Below are 25,084 nucleotides of genomic sequence, written 5' to 3' on the forward strand. Positions count from 1 at the left end.
CATAGACATATATACATAGACGCCTCATAGGCTGTCGAGAGGCGTGCTTACAGCGCCGCCATCTTGAAACGGGGCCAGCGGAGGCAGCGGTGTATAGACATCTACGGAGGCAAGAGGTACTGCTGAATCTCAAAGTGGAATTATGCGCTGAATTTTGAACCGATTGCCAAACTGTTTGATTTTTTAGAAACGTCACAGGTTTAGCTACTATACAAGCTGCTCGGATTATTTTTACAATGCTGGTTTTGCCACTCAACACTTAAGCTACACACTATCTCCCTCTGACTCCAGCATAGTTATTTAAAGATGCCGGACTTCTGTTCAGCCTATGGATGCTCTAATGAGCGCTGTAAGGAAACAAGAGCTCATGGGATTACTTTTCACATGTAAGATGTATGTAAGGATAATATATTGTTATCAGGTTGTCATAGCTAGAGTGAAATAAACGCCGACAAGATGGATAGAACCCCATCAGCTCCGTGTCTGGCTTCTACCCATGATCTAACAGCTCTCTACATCATCCTGTGTATTACACAGCTGCTTACCGGTGAAATAACTGATCTGAGACAATTTTTTGTTTAAAATCCGATGTTTTGAATCTATTGTTCCTAGCAACAGCCTGTTACAAAGAAAAAAAACAGACTTACTGCAGTAATTGTGGGTTAGAATACAGCATCTGATAGATCTAATAATAGCCCTGATTTATGATGGAATGATTTTTGTTGAAAACAATTCTTTATCTCTGGCTACTTTTCTCACATGTTTAAGCTTTCCCAAAGAACGTGATTTATACACGTGATATAATAGTAATAGTAGTAATAATAATAATAACGATAAAAATAAGAGTAATAATAGCAGTAATAATAGTAAGAGTAATTATAATAGTAGTTGTAATAATAATAATAATAATCATAATAATAATACCAGTAACTTTAATATAAAAAATAATAAACAATAATCACACAATATTATAGGAATATAATGATACGTAATTAAATGAATAGCAATAACAGTAATACAGTAGTAGTAGAATAATACAAAAATTATAATTGTACTCCAATGCAATGTAAAGCTGTAAATGTAAAGTTAATAAAAACCTGAGCACATCTGAACATTTTCTGTTTGTTTGTTTTTTGTTTTTTTTAAATTAATATCTGTCTGTCTATCTATCTAGCATGTCTGGCGTTTGTTACAAGCAAACTCCGTCAAAATTGCTTGAGAATTGAGCGATTTATGACAACTTTAATTGTATAAGCACATCATTCCTCTTTGGAAGTAATACATTGTAGGAGCGAGTGGCCCCGATCCAAGATGGCGGCGCTGCAGGCACGCCGCTGGAGTCGGCGGCCGCAGTCAATGAGACATCTACGTATATATGTCTATGGCTTAGCGAAATGTATGGGGCAACTTGCCCCCCCGCGTCAAAGTTCGGCCTAACATGCTTTTTTCCCCCACACTGACCGGCTCGGATAGTCTCTGTACGGTTTTTTACTAAACTAGCTACATTAATTCAGTAACCCCCACCGCACTGGGTGTGCTTAACTGGTGAAAACGGTGTCATAATCACCTTTCTGTCTTTTTAAGGGTTTATTTTTCATCTGCAACTCCACTTTACAAAGATAATCGTGCCCTTAGTAGTAGAAAGAATTAGCAGGTAATCAACAGCTCGGCTTCACCAGTCAAACTAAACACGAGTGAGATTAATTACAACAAAAAATACACCGTGGGCTGCTGCCACTAGAGGGCGTAATAAACTTAACCACAGGAGAACTCCACACACCTCCCACTTGGGCTACTTGTCATCGACCAAGTAGGCCACAATAACTATTATTAACACAATCGTGTAACATATAGAACATGTGTAACTTCTTAAGTGACAAAATAAAGAAACTACAAATGTCTGGTAACACACATCTAGTCTGAGTCCTGCTTTCAAATGTTCACAGTTTCATGTACGTGGAAGAGTATGTCACGCCTTCTCCTGCTCCTCCACTGGTAACAGCACGACCAGTCTTCTGACGTCTCTGTGTAGTATAGTGGAGGGACACGGCTCCTTGTCTTTCCTGGCTTGGGACAGGCTGATGGGAAGGCAATAACAAACCTTCACCTTGACGTCTCGAACGAAACCTCTCTCATCCAGATTCGCCTCTTCAACTCGGCCCAGCCTGAACCGACCTCGGAGGGCGTTTTGGTCCGCAACCCACACCAGGTCTCCAACAGAGACATTCTGGGCTGGGGCATGCCACTTTTGCCGGATGAACAGGTGAGGCCCCGCCAACTGGTTCAACCTTTTCCAGAACTTGTCCACCTCCGCCTGGACGGTTCGCAGACGACTGAACGGGTAGGTAGGGAATTCAAAACCCAGGGTGTCACCTCTGGGTCCTGTCCGACCCAACAACAATGAGTTGGGCATCACAACGTCCACAGTTTCCTCCTGGACCTGAGCTCCGATTGGCCTCTCATTGGAAAGGTTAGCTGCCAGGTAGAGGAGGGTCTGAAACTCCAGGGTGGTCATGTCACCCTGTTCATCAACACTGGACCTTGCACGACTCAAGCTCTTTTCCTCATGGGAAGGAGGGTGCCAGGAATGCCTTCATGATTGACACAGTGGGCCTCTTCGGCAAGGAGGGTGCTGATCCGCTCTTTATATGGGATCAGTGGGACCCCAGGTCTTTCTTTATCAATACACTGGATCTGGCCGTGGCACAATAGAAGGCCTGTTGAACTGTCTTTGTTCACAACCAGACAGTTAAGTGTCGCTGTGGGGAAGGTCACACCAGCCTGGGCGGCGAGACATAAGTCCTGGAACACCGCCTCACGTTCCTGGACTGTGAGTACTGCCTCCCACTGTTCTTATTCACTGGTTCAATCTCTGGTGAGCAACCAGGAGTGCACAGCTCTGCGGATGTATCCCACAGCCCCACAGAGCCTGGTTAGTGTAGCAAACCTTGAAAGATCCATCTGACCCACCAGAGCCGACCCCCAAAACCTCTCTGTTGGGTCGACACTAGATGTTATTAAGACGACCCTGTAGTGGTGTCTGGCGAAGGTCCCTTTTCACCATCTGAGGGAGACCCTGTGGTTTCTCCAATACTGACCATGGAACTGACACCATCAGGACCATCTGGAACAGACAACTTCTTGGCCTGGGCCCTTGTGGTGATGACAGTGAAAGCTTTCTGTTGGAGTTTACTCACAACCTCCCTGGTACCAGAGGCCACCTCTGCTGCAGATTTCATGGGCCACTCCTCCACCGGTCTAGTCAGAAACTCTGGACCTCTTTGCCACAGGTAGTCACGATCAAGCTGATCTGAGGAACATCCCCTCGTGACCAGATCAGTTACGTTGTACTGACCGGAGACCCACCACCTATCTGTCACAGGCCCAGTCTTCTGTATTTCACCCACACGATTAGCAAAGAAAGTCTGAAAGCCATAACTCTCTCGCTGGATGGCTCCTAAAACTGTTTGGCTATCGACAAAGTGGTACCATTTAACCACCTCCAACCGTCCATGTTTCTGCACGTACCCCTTCAGCCGGGCAGCAAACACAGCACCGCAGATCTCTGCTTTAACTGCATAACCCTTCTGATCCAAGGGGGTCAACTTGGCCTTTGATTCCACAAGCCGAGTTGCAACACCTCCTGAAGTCTCCCAGCACAGGTAGAGGACAGCCCCATAAGAGTGACAGCTCCCATCGGAGAATGTTATCCCCCAGGGTTTACCCAGCCAGCCAGAAGGTGTAATACTCCTGGGGAAAGTGATGGTACTCAGCCGGGCATACTCTTTAAAGAGCTCGATTTCCCTCCCGCGCAACTCACTGGACAGCGGCTTGTCCCACGTATCTTTGGTCAATGTTCCAGCCTCCTGAAAGGCCCTTCTCACAGGGATGACGCCTTTCTGCTTCAGGGGCGTCGCCAGACCAAGAGGATCATAAAGCCCAGCTACCTGGCTCCGTAGCATGCGACGGGTAAGGGGATCTGGTGTCTTCTCCTCTATATCCCCCACAGTGAGGTTGAGCTCTGTGCGCATCTTCTTCTTCCTTGTGGAGAAATTGATGGTAACCATGAGGAAAAGTTTGTCCTCTCCCACGTGGTAACCTACCCCCAGGGCTTTATTGTCCTCGTCCCGCAACTGATTGGGTAGCATGATGGTCTCTGGTACAGTGGGAATACCACCTTGCCTCCCACTTTGGCCAGATCGCACCCAAGGCTTGAGGTGAAACCCGCCAGTTGCGAGAATGGCTTCAACCCCCTCCAGGATCTCACTCAGTCTTTGGGGGTCATTGTGGGACACAAGAATGTCATCCACATAGGCGTTCTCCACGATGGCATGTCTTTCTTCCACTTTGTCAGCGAATTGTGGCAAGTAGGCTGTCTCCCACATTGCCACCTGGGCGATGCAGCCAGCTGGCTTATCGCCCATGTTCACCCGTACTACGGCATAATCCTCAATGTCATCGGTCGGAGAGTCTCTCCATAGGAAGCGATGGAGGTGCAGCTCCTGGTCCTCTAACCATACCGAGTTGTACATTTTGGACACCTCGCCAATCGCTGCATGCTCTCCTTCTCGGAAATGGAGCAAGACCGCCCGGATGGGGTTCAAGACATCCGGGCCTTTCAGCAGGATGCCATTAAGGCTAACGCCCTTGAATTCCCGGCTACTGTCCCACACTAGTCTCACTGGGGTGGAGACAGAATGTGGGTTGGGTGCCGTCAGGTGGTTCACCCACCACACAGCTCCGTTCCAATTGTCCACAGCCCTGGAAAGCTTGGTCGCGGCCCCTCTGGCTACCATGTCGTGCACCTGCCTCACGTAAGCCTCCTTCCACTTCGGGTCCCTCTCAAGGCGCTTCTCTGACTTCAGGAATGCTGCTTTGACAGCTTTGCGGTTGTTAGGCAGGGTAGCAGGGTTCTCCTTCCAGAGATATCTGGCATCCCAGTGTGGCTTGTCGCTATGGTGGTCACTTAACTTGAATGTCAGTCCTCCCCTGATGATCTCTAACTCTCGCTCATCCGCGAGAGACATCTCCTTACCCCCAGGGGCACACCTTCCACACCGACACCCACCACACAATGGGTCGCAGGAAGCACCGATGCTGTCCCACTGCAGCCACTTAACAATCTCAGCATTGCATGCTGCTGTGGTTCTGGCCTCCATAACACTCTTTGGCTTGGGGCGGTTGTTATGGAGAACCTCGATTCTCCTGGATTCCACCCTCATGGAGCATGCAAAGTGGGTCGAAGAGTTGCGTGCGGTCACCTCAGTGTCCTCAAAAAGATCCGGGTGCACGCCACTGACGATCTTCCCGAGCTGACCATCCCACAACACCAAATTGCCGCACCTCATCATCCGTTGGGGGGCGAGACGACCTTCGCGGGTACTGATGAGTAACTCAACTTTGTCTGGACGGGTCAGCCCTCCCGGTTTGACAACGCCTGGGAAGAACCTTTCTAGGCACTCCGAGTCCACTGTATGGTTTACTCTGGCGATCTCCTCCAGTCCATAGCAGAGCATCTCATGAAGTCGCCATGTCCCCTTCTTCGTGGCTACCTTTATGCTCACACAGTACCTCTTTGTCTCGACCCTCACCTCCATACCACCCACACCATACACAACCAGCGTGATTGGCTCACCAGCCAATCCAAGCCTCTCTGCTGCCTGGTGTGTGATATAGTTTGTGTCAGAGGCTAAATCAATTAGCGCACCAACCCAGTCCCCCCTCTTGGTCGTGACCTCCACCAACATCATGAGGACCGGGTGCTCCTTATGTCCACCCCCATCCACCAGATCTTTGCCAGCACATACTGTTGAAGATGCATTATTTGTGCAAGCATTACGAACAGCATCCAGCTGCTCCAGGGTCAAACCTAGACAAGCAAACACTGCCTCTTGTTCTTCAGTCGGACCGCGGGATTCTCTCCTCTTTTCTCCCTTGGTCTCCCCCCTGGTGGTGTCCCTTTTGCTTGGTGATTTGAGGCACAGGAAGAAGTGGTGGTCTGGAGGGGCATCACCTCTTTTACATTCGTCATTTCGACACAGAAAGTTTTTATTGCATGCACTGTCCTTCCCATGGAGATCCAGGAATTTGGGACAGGCTTTTGTCTTTTTTACTTGGGCTCTCCACTCCGACGGGTTGGACTTCTTGAACATCTTACAGCGGTATAAACGTCTGGAGTGTCCCTCTTCGCCACATATACCACAAGGCTCTTGCAATGATTATCCTCTCGCCTCGCTCGCTGTGGCCTTGGTGTATGAACGCCTCTCCTGCCTTCGCTCCCCCAGCCTTTCCTTTGTCTTCTCACGTGGGCTAGGTTCACCCGCTTTGGCAGAGTTTGGCCGTCCGGTGATCTGTAACTGTTCCAGCTGCACCAGAACCGTTTTCTGATCTCTCAGGAACTGCCACAGTTTGTTGAACTGGTTACGTGGGTTAACGTTGCTGGCCACGTCGCACCGGTACAAGAGCCACCTTTCCTTCAGACTGTCTGGCAGCTTACTTTCAAGTGATCGGATCACCAACTGGTTTTTTATAGCATCCTCACAACCTAAGTCTATGAGGTCCAACAGTGCCCTTTCCACCGCTTGGATTAACTGAAATGCCTCCCTTGGTTGGTTGTTGCGCACAGCCGGAAAATCCTGTAGCTCCAGTATGATGTCATCCGCTATTTGCGACATGTCCCCGTAGCAGTCCTCCAAAACCCGGAAGACCTCGTCAGCGGTACGGCAATGAGACAGTCTGTGTTCACGTTTTACTACATCACTGATGCTGTCTAGCAGGTGGAAGAGCCTACACTCCGGGGAGCCCGTGGGTTCAGCTAATGCTTAGAGAGTCAACCAATTACTTTTCCATCGCCAATAGCCTCTCTGGTCCCCAGAGAACTTTGGCAGGCTTAGGGGTGCGAGCGCAATCCTGGGTCCGATTAACCCCTGTGAGATGGCCGACGAGCTCTGACCTGCTCCAAAGCCATCTGGTAGCATAGTGTGCTCTCCTCACTGCTGCTGTCTTGTGCTAGAGAAACCAGGACTAAATGTTGGGCTCATGGACCACAACTGTGGATGACGTGGTGTTGCTTGGGGAGGCCGTGACGAGGCGTCTGGGCCTTGTGCTCCATTAGGAGGGTCCATATTACCATACAGTGCTCGACCAGACACTACAGTGGTTGGGTTGGTGACCGGGCCTGCACCTGCACTCTGCATGCCATCATCATGTGTTGTGCCACTGAACCCACCACCATCCGAAAGTCCACTCAGTTTATCAGTAGTGGTCGTTCCTCTATCATCCACGTCGTCTTTGCTGTCATCTCCGCCATTGACATTTTCCTCTTTCTCTTCACCACTTGCCAGGGCACCACGGATGCCATGATCTTGTCCCTCATGTAGTTAGACAGCATGACTGTGGTAATATTCTTCTTGTCCTTGCAGTCTGTTAGAAAGGTCCGCATGCTACCCAACTCCTTTTCAGGGACATAGCGCTCCCAGCCCCGCACAAACTCCTCTAGAACTTCGACTCGGCTTTCAACAGCAGTGCGCACCAAATCATACTCATCACTGGTGATGTGCCCCGACTGGAATGCTTCAACTTGGTCAAACGCATCCTTAAGGCTAGCTGTAAGACTGCTTAAGGGACCTGATGCATAGCGTGACCACAATGCCCCTTTCACCTTCATCTCAATATCTTGATACTTTAAGCGGCAGTCCTGCAGCCTTTTCTTTGCATCAGCTACCTCCTTTTCATGATCACTTTCATCCTCTTCTTCCATTGCAGCAATGTAATCAAAACTGCTATTACATACTTCATCGTAACTGCCTTTTAGTGCTCTCAGCTGAAGTTTGAGGTCATGTTCGGTTAAAAGATTTATGTTAAAGTCAATGGCATTTGCCTTCCTATTAAAAACTCCTTGTGCATAGGAACGCTTTTTCTTCAATTCTCCACCGTCCGCCATGTTTGTTCTTCAAGATGTACCTGCGACCACCGTACCTGGACCAAGATAGCTGTGGTGGTTCACCTCCGTTAGCCTAGCGCCGTTAGCTTAGCGCCGTTAGCTTAGCGATGTTTAGCTAACACGCTAACACGTAATTATTATTCGGCGATCGGCTTATCCTATGCCAATGGGCTGAACAGTCACAACTACAGTCACACAAGCACAGTCACAGACCACACGATGTCCTCCTCCGAGGGCTTGATCTGAATCCGAAGCTCCGTTGATCGGCCGGAAAGCTCCACCTGGTCCCGTTATCAAACTAGCCTCCTGTAGCTTGCCGTTGTTGACACTGTCCGTCCACCGCTTCTCCGTCACGGGGCTGGCTTAGTGTTGATTACTGTACGTTTTTTTACGAAACTAGCTACATTAATTCAGTAACCCCCACCGCACTGGGTGTGCTTAACTGGTAAAAACAGTGTCACACTCACCTTTCTGTCCTTTTAAGGGTTTATTTTTCATCTGCAACTCCACTTTACAAAGATAACCGTGCCCTTAGTAGTAGATAGAATTAGCAGGTAATCAACAGCTCGGCTTCACCAGTCAAACTAAACACGAGTGAGATTAATTACAACAAAAAATACACCATGGGCTGCTGCCACTAGAGGGCGTAATAAACTTAACCACAGGAGAACTCCACACAGTCTCAATGAGTGTCCCACAACATAGTAGAGATGAGAAGTGAACGAAAACCTCCACATTACTTGGTGATCGCTGTTTGTTGTGGTCTGTATCCAAATCTCAGGACGCTGAAAGCAAATCTCGTTTCGAAATTGCGCGATGGCTCGAGCAGCTATCACACGATTTAGCGAGCTATCGCGCGATTTCAGAACGAGATTTGCTTTCCAGCGATACTATGATACTATGAAATGATACAATGAATAATAATACATACTAATAAAATGAAATGAAAGTGTTGTTTTTTTTGTGTGTATGTTTGTCAATAAAAGACCTGCATTTCTCTTGTAGTTAGTGCCTCTATCGTGTTCTTTTCTTTTTCCTCCTCTTAGATGGATGAGTCATGAAAAAAGATTTTATTACAAGAGACCAAATATGATTTAATCACAAATTCAATTGCAAAAAGCCAAAGGTGATCATGGAATATATATTATATTTTATAAATATTAAAGCTAAGATGTGATCGCTAAAGAAGGGTATAACATCTGTGTTCCTTCATCACAATAGGAACCATTAGAGAAAACAGCCTGTAGTGACCACTAGACCATTGTATAGTGACCATTATACTGGTGTAAAAACACCTGTAGGAACCATTAAGACTTCTGTGGAAACCATTAGACTCCTGTAGGAACAATTAGACTCCTGTAGGAACCATTAGACTTCTGTAGGAACCAATAGACTCTTGTAGGAACTATCAGTAAAAGTCCTGTAGATTTGTGTAGGACAAAATATAATCCCATTAGAAAAACGAACTAACCTTTAGGAAAGCATGACTACCCATTAGAAACCATTACAAACCATCTGGAATCATTAGAAACCAATAGAATATGCCGAATGGTTTCTCTGAATTTTTTCAGCAGGGACAACTACCGGGCATAATCAACAGCAATAAAACAGAAACAGGAACACTGATCCAGCATCATGTCTCACAAGATCAAGGCCGGAGCCACATATTTTAGTTCACCAGAGTTTAAGACGATAACAAACCAAACCTCAGCCTGAGCTGACCGTCCTGTTTCTACAGCCCGTCTGTGAACACAGATCACACACAAACACAACTCCAAAATGACTGGAAAAGTCATAATTCCATCTATTTGCTTGCAAGTTGGATAGAATAGCTCATTCCGCATGACATTCTGCTTCATATCTGTTTTTGGTTTCATTTCACACATTAAGTAACCAGTAGCCTGAGTAAACTCCCAGTTAGCCCATAGCCTTTAAACTCTGATTAGCAGCTCACACCCACATATCCTCCAAACAAAACACCAACACAAACTCTGCATTTTAAATGAACTGTGTCGCTCACCCATTGACGATCTTATGATCTTCATAAGCCAATGAATTTAGCTGCAGCCGCTGTTCATCTTAAACTTAAACATCCAGCCTTGAAAAATGGCTCCTCCAGTCCAGTAAGAGTTAGGTGTTGTCCTCTGGTCCAGTAATAGTTAGGTGTTGTCCTCCGTTTGTTGGTAGTTTTGTGCTGTCCCTTTGTTTTTTACCCCTCCATCAGCTTTACGTCTTCACCGCTGCTAGCCTGGATAGCCTTTAGAATGCTAACCGGCTCAACCGTGCTTATCTCATGAATATTCAATTAGCCATGTGTTGCTTATGCAGATCAATAACTTTGGCACTGAACAGGAAGGAGTATCGCTACCTGATAGTTACGATAGAGAGTTGAGAGGATGTTTTTTAGTGGTACCCAGGCAGACTGCGGATCCCACCCGTTTACCTCTTAATGGTTTCACGCTCTCTTGAACTCTCTCTTCAAAGTTCTTCTCAACTTTCCCTTAAGGTACTTGTCGACTATCGGTCTCGTGCCAGTATTTAGCCTTAGATGGAGTTTACCACCCGCTTTGGCATATACTGCACCGCGCACTATTGGCGTCCATTTTACAAAAGTAGAGCCACATTTTAGACCTCAGAGGCATCTTTTCCCACTTCGACAACACGCTACACAACTGCAGTAAAGTCAATGTACCTAATGTGAAACCTGTCTGTGAATGGGCGGGGCGCGCCACAGCATGTTTTTTTTCCGGCTTGCCGCAATCACGTGTAATGTTACAGCCAATCACAGGTTTGCTTTATCATAATCACGTGATAAGTACCGGAACATGGAATCGAAAGACGAGGCTTATTTCGATACTCATGAGTACCGAAACATTTCGGTCGGTGCCATTAAAGAACCGAAGTTCGGTACTCAGCCCTAGTTCCTGCACTGGAAAACAGACGAATGTTGGAATCTCTAATGAACATCATGGACCTTCAGCTGGTGTTTGTCTCTGTGTGATAAAGTGAGATGTAACTATTGATGTTGATTCACAGAGTGGAGCAGCAGAACTCAGAGGTTCTCAGAGCTCAGTCTGTCCAGCAGCGTCACCTGGACTCCATATTCATGGTGAGTTGATGGACAACAAGTTGTTCTCCATCTGTTGTGTTCTGGTGTCTCCATGCCGCTCTTTGTAGACCAGTGGACTGTCAGTGTGTCCAACGTGGATCTGATGTTTGGCTCCATGATTTGACTCTGATGGACTCATTGACACATTTCTCTGTTCCAGCTGCTGGAGGACAACATGGTGACTTTTGTGAAAAAGGAGCTGAAGAAAATGCAGAAGGTTGTGAGTCCAGATTACCCAGAATGCTCAGAGAGTCAGAGGGAGGATGAGGAGGAGTTGGAGGGTGATGATGAAGATGAGAGGAGCAGCAGAGAGATGTTTGAGCAGATGACAGTGTTGTTCCTGAGGAGGATGAAGCAGGAGAAGCTGGCTGACTGTCTGCAGAGCAGTAAGAGGATTTGTGTAAAGACTGAAGCTGCTGATTAACAGAACATTTACTAAAGTCTCAGAATATCTTCACACAATCAGTCTTTAGGAGGATGAACTGCTGCAATGTTTACTGTCATTTATTCATTGATCTCATGTTGTTTCTTCATTCAGAACTTTCTGCTGCAGTTTATGGGCGTAAACTTAAATGTGGTCTGAAGAAGAAGTTCCAGAAAGTGTTTGAGGGCATCGCTAAAGCAGGACAGCCGACCCTCCTGAATGAGATCTACACAGAGGTGTACATCACAGAGGGAGGGACTGCAGAGGTCAATGATGAACATGAGGTCAGACAGATTGAAGCAGCATTCAGGAAAGCAGACAGAGCAGAAAGAAGCATCAGACCAGAGGACATCTTTAGAGGCTCACCTGGAAGAGATGGACCAATCAGAACAGTGATGACACAGGGAGTGGCTGGCATCGGGAAAACAGTGTTAACACAGAAGTTGACTCTGGACTGGGCTGAAGACAAAAGCAACCAGGACATCCACTTCATGTTTCCATTCACTTTCAGAGAGCTGAATGTGCTGAAAGAGAGAAAGTTGAGCTTGGTGGAACTTATTGATCACTTCTTCAGTGAAACCAAAGCATCAGGAATGTGCAGGTTTGAATACTTCCAGGTTGTGTTGATCTTTGATGGTCTGGATGAGTGTCGCCTTCCTCTGGACTTCCACAACAATGAGTTCCTGACTGATGTTACAGAGTCCACCTCAGTGGATGTGCTGCTGACAAACCTGATCAGGGGGAATCTGCTTCCCTCTGCTCGCCTCTGGATAACCACACGACCTGCAGCAGCCAATCAGATCCCTCCTGACTGTGTGGACATGGTGACGGAGGTGAGAGGGTTCACCGACCCACAGAAGGAGGAGTACTTCAGGAAGAGATCCAGAGATGAGGAGCAGGCCAGCAGCATCATCTCCCACATGAAGACATCACGAAGCCTCCACATCATGTGCCACATCCCAGTGTTCTGCTGGATCACTGCTACAGTTCTGGAGGAGCTGCTGAGAAGCAGAGAGGGAGGAGATCTGCCCAGAACCCTGACTGAGATGTTCATCCACCACCTGGTGGTTCAGACCAAAGTCAAGAAAGTCAAGTATGATGGAGGATCTGAGACAGATCCACACTGGAGTCCAGACAGCAGGAGGATGATTGAGTCTCTGGGAAAACTGGCTTTTGAGCAGCTGCAGAAAGGAAACCTGATCTTCTATGAGTCCGAACTGACAGAGTGTGGCATCGATGTGGAAGCAGCCTCAGTGTACTCAGGAGTGTTCACACAGATCTTTAAAGAGGAGAGAGGGCTGTACCAGGACTCGGTGTTCTGCTTCGTCCATCTGAGCGTTCAGGAGTTTCTGGCTGCAGTCTACATGTTCCACTGTTACACCAACAGGAAGGAGAAGGTTCTGGAGGACTTCCTGGGAAAAGACTGGAAAGACGAGAACAGAAACACTCTGGATGTGTTCATGAAGAGAATGATGGAGAAATCCCTGAGAAGTAAAAATGGTCACCTGGACCTGTTTGTTCGTTTCCTTCATGGTCTCTGTCTGGAGTCCAACCAGAGACTGTTAGGAGGTCTGCTGGGTCGGACAGAGAACCGTCCAGAAATGATCCAGAGAGTCATCAACAACCTGAAGGAGATGAAGAGTTATTTTATGTCTCCAGACAGAAGCATCAACATCTTCCACTGTCTGATGGAGATGAAGGATCTCTCAGTACATCAGGAGATCCAAGAGTTCCTGCAGTCAGAGAACAGATCAGAGAAGGAACTCTCTGAGATCCACTGCTCAGCTCTGGCCTACATGCTGCAGATGTCAGAGGAGGTTCTGGATGAGTTGGACCTGGACAAGTACAGAACATCAAAGGAGGGAAAACGGAGACTGATTCCAGCTGTGAGGAACTGCAGAAAGTTCCGGTGAGTCCAGATGTGATGAACATGATCAGTCAGAGTAGATCAGTCGTTCAGTTCTTTAGGTGTTCTCATGAGAACATCTCATTCTTCTCAGTGTTCCACTTGTTTATTTCAAACATCACATGTCAGCTGTGTTTAGTCTCAGATGTTCTTCAGCTGCTTCAAATGCTTTAAATATGTGGATGATTCATGTTCTTGTGTTTAAAGCTGATAAATGAATGAAGACAGTTTTACTATTTCATTCTAATAATTGTTTCATCAGACAGTTTTTTCTTGTGAGGTTCTAACTTTGGCTGATGGAGGAAACATGCAGATCTGCTGAAACTCATGAAGAACTGTAGAGGTTCTTGTCCAGGTTTTATCACAGCATCAGTTCTTATTACATGAGGAGCTTCTGGAAGCAGACTTCTACAATCAGACATACAGCTTTGAAATGTTTTTTTCCTCTTCTTTGGAGTTGAATATAACATCTGAATCATTTCTGATGTCTGGGAGAATCGATTTAATGGAATTATTGCTGTTACTATTTTGAGTTGGTTTTTAATTCATTTATTTATAGTAATTTGTGATGATTTTCTTGAATTGTTTTGTATTTATTCTTTCTGTAAGTGTGGTGTGAACATTGAGACAGAAAATGTTCTTCTGATCCAGATGTTCTCCTGAGAACTTTGTGGAGTCAGACGTGGGATCAGATCACACTGACAGACTGTGGACAGTATGGAAGCCTGAATGGAAGTCCATCTTCTGTCCTCCATCTGCAGATGAAACACTAAGATTCTAGATAGAATTATTCCAGATTGAAAGTGTGCAGGTGTGAGAGAGGCTGATGAGAATTCAGTTTGATTTCAAACAGTCAGAGAAGATGAGCTGAAGCACTGATGTGAAGAACTAAATGTCCAACAGGACCAGTCCAAATGTTCTCCTATCAAAGACATGAAGGAAATATAAAGTGTCCTCTTTCATAACAACATGTTTTGTCATTTATGTCTCATTACAGACTTTCTGACTGCAGACTCTCAGAGAGTCACTGTGAAGTCGTGGCCTCAGCTCTGAAGCCCAACCCCTCCCATCTGATAGATCTGGACCTGTTTAGAAACAACCTGAAGGATTCAGGAGTGAAGCATCTTTGTGATGGACTGCAGAGTCCAAACTGTAAACTGGAGACTCTCAGGTCAGTTCACTGTTGATGGTTTATCAATATATTCAAGTCAAATCCTTGACTGAAGTTTAGAGTTTGTTGTTGATCAATTTGGAGTATTTTCCTGAAAACAGTGTGAAGATGTTTGAGATTGTTGAAGTGTGAATAAATGCCCTGATCAGCTGACTGCAGAGTTCCCAGATGGAGGACAGAATCCACAGTCCTGCTGTGTGTCTGAATGTAAAGCTGATGTGAAAGTGATGTGAGGCTTCAGCAGTGTGACTTCCACACATCCAGTCAGTATGTTTGTGTTTCCACAGTGTTTGTGCTGAGCTGCAGTGGAGCCTCAGGAAGTCAAAGAGGAGTTTAGTTGTCAACAGTGTGGAAGGTGATTAGTGTGAGTCAGAAGCTGAAGCTTGATGTTAGTGTGAGCTGAGCTGATGAAGTGATTCCTTCCAGTGGAGTTGTGTTAGGAAGAGAGCAGTGGACAGTCAGTGTGGACGGCAGGAATCAGAATCCCTCTGTAATGTACAGATGACATGTGACTGTTGTTGAAGACACACTGGAAGATGTGAAGGAGACAAAGCTAGCAAGCTGATTTCCACAGAAGAAGAAGAAGGTGATGGAATAAATGAAAGAATGAAGAGATTTGATGTTGATCCTTTGATGAGAGAGTGGACTGAGGTCAGCAGATGTTACTGATGTGTGGACATGAATAGGTGGATGAATGTTGTGCTGACATGTGGATGATGTGTGTAGAAGGCTGACATGATGATGATCCACAATAAGAGAAGGACAAAGTCACTGTGCTGCTTTTAGAGAAAAGCTGATTGATGAGGACAAAGTAATGTTGATCTGCACATTCAGAACCTGAACACATCTGATGGATCATCAATGATTTTATACACATCTTTGATTCTTTATTCAGACTGGAGTGGTGCAGTTTGTCAGAGATCAGCTGTGATTCTCTGGTCTCAGCTCTGAAGTCCAACCCCTCCCATCTGGAACATCTGGACCTGAGCTACAACAAGCTGAAGGATTCAGGAGTGAAACATCTGAGTGGTTTTGTGGAGAGTCCAGACTGCATCCTGAAGACTCTGAGGTCAGACATCATGTTTTCTTTGTGTGCTGAGATGAATGTGATGTAAAGTTGTGGTGACTCTAAACTGCAGCCATCAGGCTGATGTTCTACTGATCCACACTGAGGATCTTCATGGGAACATCTGTTTTCTTCTTCTCTGCTTCAGTCCTTGGACTCTTTGAGAGAAATGTTGAGCTGCACATTTCAAAGCTCCATCTAAGAATAAAAATCCTCCAGTGAATAACTGACAGTGAAACTCTGACACTCGTGATCTTCAGCTCAGATCTGACTTCATGTTTCTCTTCACTTCAGACTGACAGCAGCAGCTAACAGCTGTTTTTATCACTGATCAAGCTGTCACTTATTTCACTATTTTAGTTTATCAGATGTTAAAATGAGTGAAAAATGTTGATCCCACTTTGTCAGAGTTGAAGGTGACGTCTTCAAATGTCTGGTTTTGTTCCAGCAACAGTCCAAAAGCACAAATATTCATCTTTTGTGACAGAAAACAGAGAGTGTTGACAGTGGACAGACTGGAAGCAGTTTGATGTTTCTGCTGGATAAATGAGTGAAACCATGATTGAAATGTTTTTCATCTTTTGTCTATGGACTCATCAAATAGTGGACTGATAGTTTGAGCTGTAATTGAAGCTGTTTTTCATCCTGAGAGACAGAAACTAATATTCAGCATCTGCTGGTTCCAACTGTTGGATGAAGTCATGTGATCAGGGATGAGTATGATGAAGATCTAAACAGTACGACTCCTCTGACTGATGCTGTTCATCATCCACAACTTTGACTTTTTCTGCCACTAACAGTAAGATTGAGTGAGAGAAAGAGTGAAAATAAAGTCAGACAGAGTTTGTCTGCAGCCTGAAATCACTAAATCCTGCTGTTCTGTGCTCTGAAAGTGAAACTCTGATGGACAGTTGAGATGATGCTCTGAATGTGAGAGTGAATTAGTGAAGTGAGCCACAGTTAAATAAGCGTGTGGAGAATGCTTCCTTTGAATCCTGAACCATGTTGGTAGAATGAGTTGAGTGTGTGTGCGGCTGCGAGCAGACAGAACTTAGCTGCTTAGTGAGGGATGAACTAGCAGCTCAGCAGTCAAACTGAGCGTTTCTCCGTCTGGATGTGATGAACTTTAGCTGAATGTTTCCACACGTTGATTGTGTTTGTGCTCTTCCATGCAGATGACTTGTTCCTGTTGTTCAGCCAACATTTGGAGCATCAGCTGTAGTGAAGTTTAGTCAGACGACTGAACGTTTCCTTCTGTCCTCCATCATCAGCTGTGTTTGCTGCACGGAGCTGCAGGTGGATGACAGACAGCTGCTCCACCCCTCACACACTTCACTTCTCTGCTTTCACTCATTTCAAAGTCAACATGTTTGAGAAAAGAGTTTGAAGACGTCACCTGGTCCTCTGAAAACTGTGATGGACACTTTCCACCATCAATGACAGATGGATGAAGAATGAAATGATGTGAATGTAGAGTCCTGATGGAAACGTCTCCATGGTTCCAGAACATGAAGATATTTTAGAGTCTGGAGCCTCATTTTGTCCACGTTTCCTTCTTGTGTGTTTGTGTGACTGTGAGCAGAAAGTGAAATAATTGTGTGAGTGTTTTTCCTTGTGTTTGTTGCTCAGCATGAGTTTGTGTGGATGGAGCCACTGGTGGAGCTGCAGAGTTTCAGAGCTGAAGTCACTCCGTCTTTATTGAAGCAGCAGCATGTTGTCATTAATATTAATGAGAGCTCTTCTTCACTGCTTCTGTTGGACTGTTTGAAGCTGCATCCTGTTGGCTTCAGCTGCTTGGAGTTTCCATTTTCTGAACTTGGACCTTCTGAAGCTTCTTCAGCTCTGAACTCATGATGAAACTCTGAATGATGTCAAGCAGGAACTTTGTCTCCTCAACTCACGTCTTTTATTCTTTATTCAGATTGGTGAGCTGCACTTTGTCAGAGATCAGCTGTGATTCTCTGGTCTCAGCTCTGAAGTCCAACCCCTCCCATCTGGAACATCTGGACCTGAGCTACAACATCCTTCAGGATTCAGGAGTGAAACATCTGAGTGGTTTTGTGGAGAGTCCAGACTGCATCCTGAAGACTCTGAGGTCAGTTCACTGACTGTCTGTTACTGTTGTAGATCTGATGTGTTTAATGACAACTGAAGCTCATTTCTGTTCAACAGAACTTCCATCCATGAAGCTGTAAATCTGCTCTGGTTCACATTTTCTGTTTTTGTTCTAAATTGAGTTTGTTGTGACAAAAGTGGAGTGTTTGATGCAGAAAGTGTATAAAATGTTGAGTGTTAGTTGTTAAAGTAAATGAATGTTTGTAATTTGAGCTGAAGAGTCACATCTGGATCCAGAAGATCCTCTGAACTCAGATCAGTTTGAAGAGACAAAGTTTAGTGAGTGAAGTCTAAATATTTCTTTGGTTTGTGTTGAGTTTTATTTGACTGATCCTGATCCTGTTGATGATGCAGCATGTTACTGATGTGTGGACATGAATAGGTGGATGAATGTTGTGCTGACATGTGGATGATGTGTGTAGAAGGCTGACATGATGATGATCCACAATAAGAGAAGGACAAAGTCACTGTGCTGCTTTTAGAGAAAAGCTGATTGATGAGGACAAAGTAATGTTGATCTGCACATTCAGAACCTGAACACATCTGATGGATCATCAATGATTTTATACACATCTTTTATTCTTTATTCAGATTGGTGAGCTGCAGTTTGTCAGAGATCAGCTGTGATTCTCTGGTCTCAGCTCTGAAGTCCAACCCCTCCCATCTGAAACATCTGGACCTGAGCAGGAATGACCTTCAGGATTCATCAATGAAACATCTGTTAGATCTTGTGGAGAGTCCAGACTGCAGCCTGAAGACTCTGAGGTCAGTAGAAGGTTCCATCAGTCTCTGCTGCTTCTACTAAACACAGTCAGTATCAAAGCAAAGATCCAGTGTCTCCTGTAAACCTGCAGCTTCTCAGTGAAGCTGTGAGAGCAGAATGGAGACAGAAACACAGAGACAGCAGTCAGACAGTCAGAGGAGCCACAAGCTTGTTGTCATGGTGTGTTTGATGGATGTGAAGCCGACTGTTGTTGTGTGTTGATGTGTTGAGGGAATAAAGCTGATTCCAGCTGACAGCCTTCCAGATGTGCAGAGACAGTGGTCCTCCTTCATCAAAGTGTCCATCAGATCTGATCTCACTGTTTGTTGTCTCATTTCAACAGTGATCAGCTGATCAGTGTGATGTTTGTCACAGCTCTGAGATGAGTGAGACTGAAGCCTGCAAACCAGCGCCTCTTATTTCACAGCAGCAGCAGCATCACATGTAGGAACCATGAGGTGTTTGTACAGAGCAGAAGCTCTGCTCAGGTCCAGCACTCACATCTGGATGTGTGTCCTTCTGTGTGCTTTGATCCAGATGTGTTGACTGCCAGCCTCCATGTTGGTTTGTCAGCTGATGTTTTCAGAGCAGATGAGATGTTGATGGACACTCAGAGACTGTTGGTTTAAATGGAGCAGCAGTAAATCCATGAGTGAAGAGTTTGTGCAGTAATGAAGCTTGATGACTGTCAGCAGTTTGTTTCCACTGTGGATGCAGTGAAATGTGCAGAGAAACACACCTGATGCTGACAGTGTGTGCAGGTGTGTGAGCTTGGAGCTCAGTGTGTTCACTCCAACACGTTAACATGAAGCTGCTGCTCTGAACACGTCTGAAGTCCTGATGAGCTGCTGATCAAACTCATTCATCTCCTCTCATCTTTATTCTTCTCTCTGCAGATGGAAGTGATGCTGATCAAGACGGTGTTTGTGCTGAGAGGATGAAGTGTGTCCTGATGATCCAGAGGTTGAAGCAGCAGCAGCAGCTGGTGTGCAGAGACTCTGACTGGACCATGTTACTGGGAGGTGGACTGGGAACCAGTATGAAGTCTGTTGTTCCTGTATAGTTTAGTGTTGCAGCTCCACACTGTGAATGATGGAGAACTGCAGTTAATGTTGACTTGATCCGTTGGAGGTTGATGTCAGGTTGCAGAGTGTGCAGGAAGTTTCAGGATGTTTTCCACTCTGACTGATATCTGCCCACTTGGAGCCTCAATTCCAGGTTTTCAGCCCTTGGTCTGTTTGTGGGAATGTTCCAGCGTTATCTTTTAGTTTTGTCCTCACATTAGCATGACGTCATGGTTGGTAATGATTCAAGCTGACCTTTATTAACACAGAACTCTGAAACACATCCTGACTCAGCTTGTAAATAACACTCAGGGCCTTCAGGTGTTTAATCAGGACTTTTCCAGCACATATTAGTTGTTTGATGATCATCAGTCAGTTTTCTGCTGACATGTGGTTCCATCAGCTCAGTTCCTGCTCTCTGACAGAAACTGTATTTGTCCAACTGGTCAGTTTGTCAGTCAGGATGGAATTCTTCATCCTCCACCACTCCTATTGACCTGTACTGCTGCTCATGTGCACTAACTCTGTTTATATATTTGTATCTTTTCAGTATTTTTCTATTTTATTTGTACATAGTGTGCCTTTTTCTATTTTTATATATAGCTGGGAGTGACCAATCACAACCTCGCTGTGTGGAAACACAATGACAATGAAGATTGTTGATTGTTGATTGTGTAGCAGTCAGGGCAGAGGAGCAGAGAGAGTGAGAGGAGAAACCTCTACTGGAAAGGGGAGTCTAAAGGATTTCACAGCAGAGAGTCATTTGTGATGCAGACAGTCTGAATTTTATGGAACTCAATATGAATATGAAATATGAAACATTTCAGTCCAGGTGCACCATATCAGACTGATTTAACTTGAGCTTTTATTTAGGAGAGTGGAAAGTGGAGATAGCCAAGAGAGAGATATATAAGCCAAATTAGCCCGGCCCAAATGTTTTCAAGAGAACCTTAATAGAACTGTAATTTAAGTCATCAAGTAATATTTTTCAGGGCTTGAAATAACAACCATTTTAGTCACATATGTGCCCACAATGTAATCTGTGCCACTTCAGAATATTTGGGAGTAAACAGTTCTTGTGTTATTCTGTCCTCACGATGGTGTGACGTCTACCAAGGCTAGACAGATAGCGAACAACCCAAGAAATACTCCGTGGCCATGTAGTTACTTAGAGCTTTACTTGGTGGCAGTAATCTTTTGTAATAAGTTGTAAAACTGTAATACACAAATAAAACAGTCTATCAGCAATGTGTACAGGCTTCATCAAAAATGAAAGAAAATGCAAAGTGAAAATATAAAAAACTCTAAATGGAGACAATTAGCCTAGCTAAACAATCACATGTGCAAATCTAGCATAGCATTCACATTCAAATGTAGCTCAAAATGCTAGTTTATGTTTCATTAAACACATATTTGCAGAAACACATATAAAACTTCAAACTTAAGGACTAAGATACCCCAAGGCTGAAAACTGCGGATGAACTGCCACTTATGTGCACTGTGTGGTGGCTGCGTGCAGACTGAGTAGCCGGGCAAAAACAAAAGCTATCTCAAGTTTGGTCACTAGAGGGCAGCGTGAGAGTGTGTGATTAACTAAAATTTGTCTTAATAATACAAAAATAAATGTGATAACAGTACATGTGTTGTGAGTGAAAGTCGTGGCTCTTTGTTGATCAGTTATTAATTCAATTCATTGTGTTTTCATGTATCTTGAAGGGTCAGGCAGAAGGAGATGAGGAGAAAAGTGGAAAAGCAACTTCTCAGTTTTTGTTAGCTGCTTGTGAACTGAAACGTTGGCTCACATCCTGTGCATCTTCTGGGGGCTAAGCCCCCCCATCCTTCAAACCTAGTGACGGCCCTGATATAGAGCCATGTGGAGCTCCATGGTTTCTGTGTGGGTTTTCCACTTTCACCGAGAATGAAATTGGAGAAGGGTTCCAGTACATCCATTCTAGATGTTCACAGTCCAGACCAGCTCTCAACTGTTTGTCCTCGGTGACTTCCTGTGTTGCTACAAAATAAAAACAGCCGTATTTTGTATTTGGGGTTCAAAAAGCTGCAGCAAAAATCCAACACTGTGGTTTCTCATTAGTTAAATAATATATTTCTACATTTAGGTTTAAAAGATGAAAAACAAAAAAATGTGGTTTATTGTTTTTTTTAGATTTTATTTTGAAAACGAATGAGCAAACCGTACACAGATTAGAAAATTATTCATTACCGAAAAACGTTTTAAAAAGCAAAAATAACAGATGAAGTTTTTAAAAATGAACTAAAAACAGGTTTCAAAACTATGGAAGCCTTCATAAAATGGGTCAAAATGATTTATTTAATGCCAAAATCAAGTATCATATGTAATAATATATTATCAAAGAGCTTCCAATTATATCGCGGCGTAAGACAAGGCGACTGCCTTTCTCCTTTACTTTTTAATATAGCCTTAGAGCCATTAGCTATTGGCTTAAGAATGCATCCTGATATAGAGGGTTTTACAGTTGGTCAATCAGAGAGTTTGGTGTCACTCTACGCAGATGATCTTCTTTTGACTTTTGCTAAACCAGAAACTGGAATCCCAAACCTGCTAAAATATGTGGATGCTTTTGGTAAAATATCCGGTTACAACATAAATTGGTTAAAGAGCGAACTTATGTTCATTGGCGCTAATAGGACCATAGATAGCTGCCCAATTAAAGTGGTGGAAGATCATATAACATATCTTGGGATAAAAATATCTAAAAATTATGAATCCTTGTTAAAACTCAATTTTGAGGAAGGACTTGAAAAACTGAAACGATCTATTGACTACTGGAAGACCTTGCCTCTCTCCATGGTGGGCAGAGTGAATGCCATAAAAATGGTATCTCTGCCCAAGTTTATATACCTCTTTCAAAATTTGCCAATTATTATACCTGCGGATTACTTTAGAAAAGTTGAATCAATGATTTTGGACTTTGTATGGGGATATAAAAAACATAGAATATCTAAAAAACACATATTAAGATCCACAAAGGAGGGCGGTCTCGGTCTTCCGGTACTCAAAAACTACTACTGGGCAGCTAACATACAAGCATTGACCTATTGGAAAATTGGTGCTCCTAACGATGAATCACTTCCTTCTGCTCCATTATGGGTGAAAATTGAACTCCAGTCACTTATTAGACCTTACACCTCTTTGTCAGCTTTACTTTTTACTAGAACAATTTCCTCCGTAAAGTCAATAAGTCATAGTGTCATTGTTAGGAATTCAATCAAAATGTTAAGTCAAATTAGAAAAAATTTTGATGTTCCTGGTGTCTCTTTATATACACCTATATGTTATAATCATGCTTTCACGCCTGCTATTATGGATAAAACATTCTTTGATTGGTACTCTAAAGGTATCAAAAGTATAAAAGACGTTTGTCAGGAAGGCAGACTTAAAATTAAAAACAAAGTACAGACTTCCTCAATCGGGTTCATACAGATATTTACAGTTAAGACACTTCATTAAAAGTAATCTAAATAATCATGAAAAGCACCCTGTTTTGGTAATACTTAATCAGGGCCTGTCTAGTAAAAAAATTATTGGTAAATTTCTAAAATGCTGTAGTTCGACACTGGAATCAACAAATGACGTTAAAATGGCATGGGAAGGGGAATTAAAAACTACAATATCCGAACAACAATGGAAACATTCCCTTTCCCAAATCCATAACTGTTCAATTAACAGTAGACACAGACTAACGCAGTTTAAAGTGATTCATCGTTTTTATTACTGTAAAGCATCACTGCATAGGTTCTATCCTGAGGTGTCTCCATTCTGTGACAAATGTAAAACAACTGAAGACTCACTGCTACATTCTTTTTGGGAATGTCCAATTATTCAACCGTTCTGGTCTAGTATTTTTTTTTTCTTTTCCGGAGTATACCAAAGGAACTGTGCTCCGGATAGAGATATGGCGTTGTTTGGATATTCAAAGGAAACACAAAACCTACCACAACATATAAGGGTTGCTATAGTTCTTGGGACAGTTTTGGCCAAAAGACTACTTCTTAAAGAGTGGAAATCATCTTGTGCACCGGGTTTTAGAACGTGGCTGTCTGAATTAGTCGATGTTATATCATTGGAAAAAGTACGTTATATAAAAACTGGAAATTTGAAGAAGTGGGAAGAAATATGGTCTCCGTTATTGAAATATTTCAATGAGTAAATGTGAATGTTAGACAGCTAGATTCAGTGTACTGTTGTGGGTATATAGATAAAAATGTATTGGGGTTTGACACAAAGTTTCTTCGTTGTTTGACAGGCTCCCTACCCTCGCCTGTTAAAAAAGAAGTTGACAGTTATCATGACAAATTTAAGAGAGAAAGAATTAGATCATGATAAATAAAAATAGCCATGTGTACACAATTGCAATCTTTAGGGTACACATACAAAACTTCTTTTGAAATCTTGATTGTGTCAAACCTCAATGAAGAAAGGAAAAAATAGTGTCCAAATTGTGCTATATGTGTAAGGTATATTTCGCTCCTCTGGTGTGTGCGGTCGGGTTTGAAAGTAGTATGAATGTGCAGATGTAAGTGGGGCCCATTCTGTTTTATTTTTGTTCTAAAATTAATAAAAACATTAAAAAAAAAAAAAAAAAAAACTATGGAAGCCTGTTTCCGCCACTTGAAAAAAAAAGTCAAATGCTATCTCATAATTATAACTTAGTATCTCATAATTATGACTTTCTATCTCATAATTATGACTTAGTATCTCATAATTATGACTTTCTATCTCATAATTAGGAGATATTAAGTCATAATTATGACTTTCTATCTCATAATTATGACTTTCTCTGAAAAATAAATAAAACCAAAAATTGCCTGCAACGGCTTGTTTCCTCATAAGTGCCAAAGCAACAGAAGCAAGTGGGTGAGACAGCGCTTAGTAGACCATAATTGATACTATCATTGAAGATTACTTCAGACGTGGATTTACAAATTGTGAAATTTTAGTGGTTTTGGAGAAATTACATAATGTCAAATTTAGCCTCTGGACCCTGGAGAGAAAGCTACAAAAGAACCAGCTTTGGAGGGACGTAATAAGACAGATGAAGCTGAAGTGGCATCCTTCATTCACCAACAGCTACAAACGTCTGGCAAACAGCACGGTTACAGATGGATGCACCAGAAATGTTGGATGGCTGGCATAATTACCGACAGAGAAACTGTACGTCAATTGATGCGACTTATGGATGAGAACGGCGTGGATCTGCGAGCCCGCAACCATTTAAGAAGGCGTATGTATGTCAGTCGGGGACCAAACTATGTGTGGCACATAGATGGGTACGACAAATTAAAGCCTTATGGCATATGTATTAATGGTTGCATAGATGGCTTCTCAAGAAAAATGATATGGCTAGAAGCTTACAAAACCAACAGTGATCCTCGTATAATCGCAGGATATTTCATAGATGCTCTGATGGAAAACAATGGATGTCCACAAAAAGTCCGGTTAGACCACGGTACTGAGAATACCTACATTGCAGAAATGCAAAAA

At 43.8% G+C, this 25,084-nt stretch overlaps 1 protein-coding gene across 1 annotated transcript in view; it reads left to right on the plus strand.

Annotated features, from left to right (window-relative positions):
* LOC127537248 (protein NLRC3-like) overlaps positions 1–21,197 on the plus strand; it is a 54,921-nt gene extending 33,724 nt beyond the window's left edge. Inside the window, exons 6-11 of the mRNA XM_051959392.1 lie at positions 12,873–13,384; positions 14,379–14,552; positions 15,448–15,621; positions 17,540–17,713; positions 18,325–18,498; positions 19,393–21,197. Of these exons, the coding sequence (XP_051815352.1) occupies positions 12,873–13,384; positions 14,379–14,552; positions 15,448–15,621; positions 17,540–17,713; positions 18,325–18,498; positions 19,393–19,402 (1,218 nt within the window). The 3' untranslated portion in view covers positions 19,403–21,197. The remainder of the gene's footprint in view (positions 1–12,872; positions 13,385–14,378; positions 14,553–15,447; positions 15,622–17,539; positions 17,714–18,324; positions 18,499–19,392) is intronic.
* Positions 21,198–25,084: the final 3,887 nt, after the last annotated feature.

The sequence above is a fragment of the Acanthochromis polyacanthus genome, chromosome 14 (assembly GCF_021347895.1).
Source record: "Acanthochromis polyacanthus isolate Apoly-LR-REF ecotype Palm Island chromosome 14, KAUST_Apoly_ChrSc, whole genome shotgun sequence".
NCBI lineage: Eukaryota > Metazoa > Chordata > Actinopteri > Pomacentridae > Acanthochromis > Acanthochromis polyacanthus.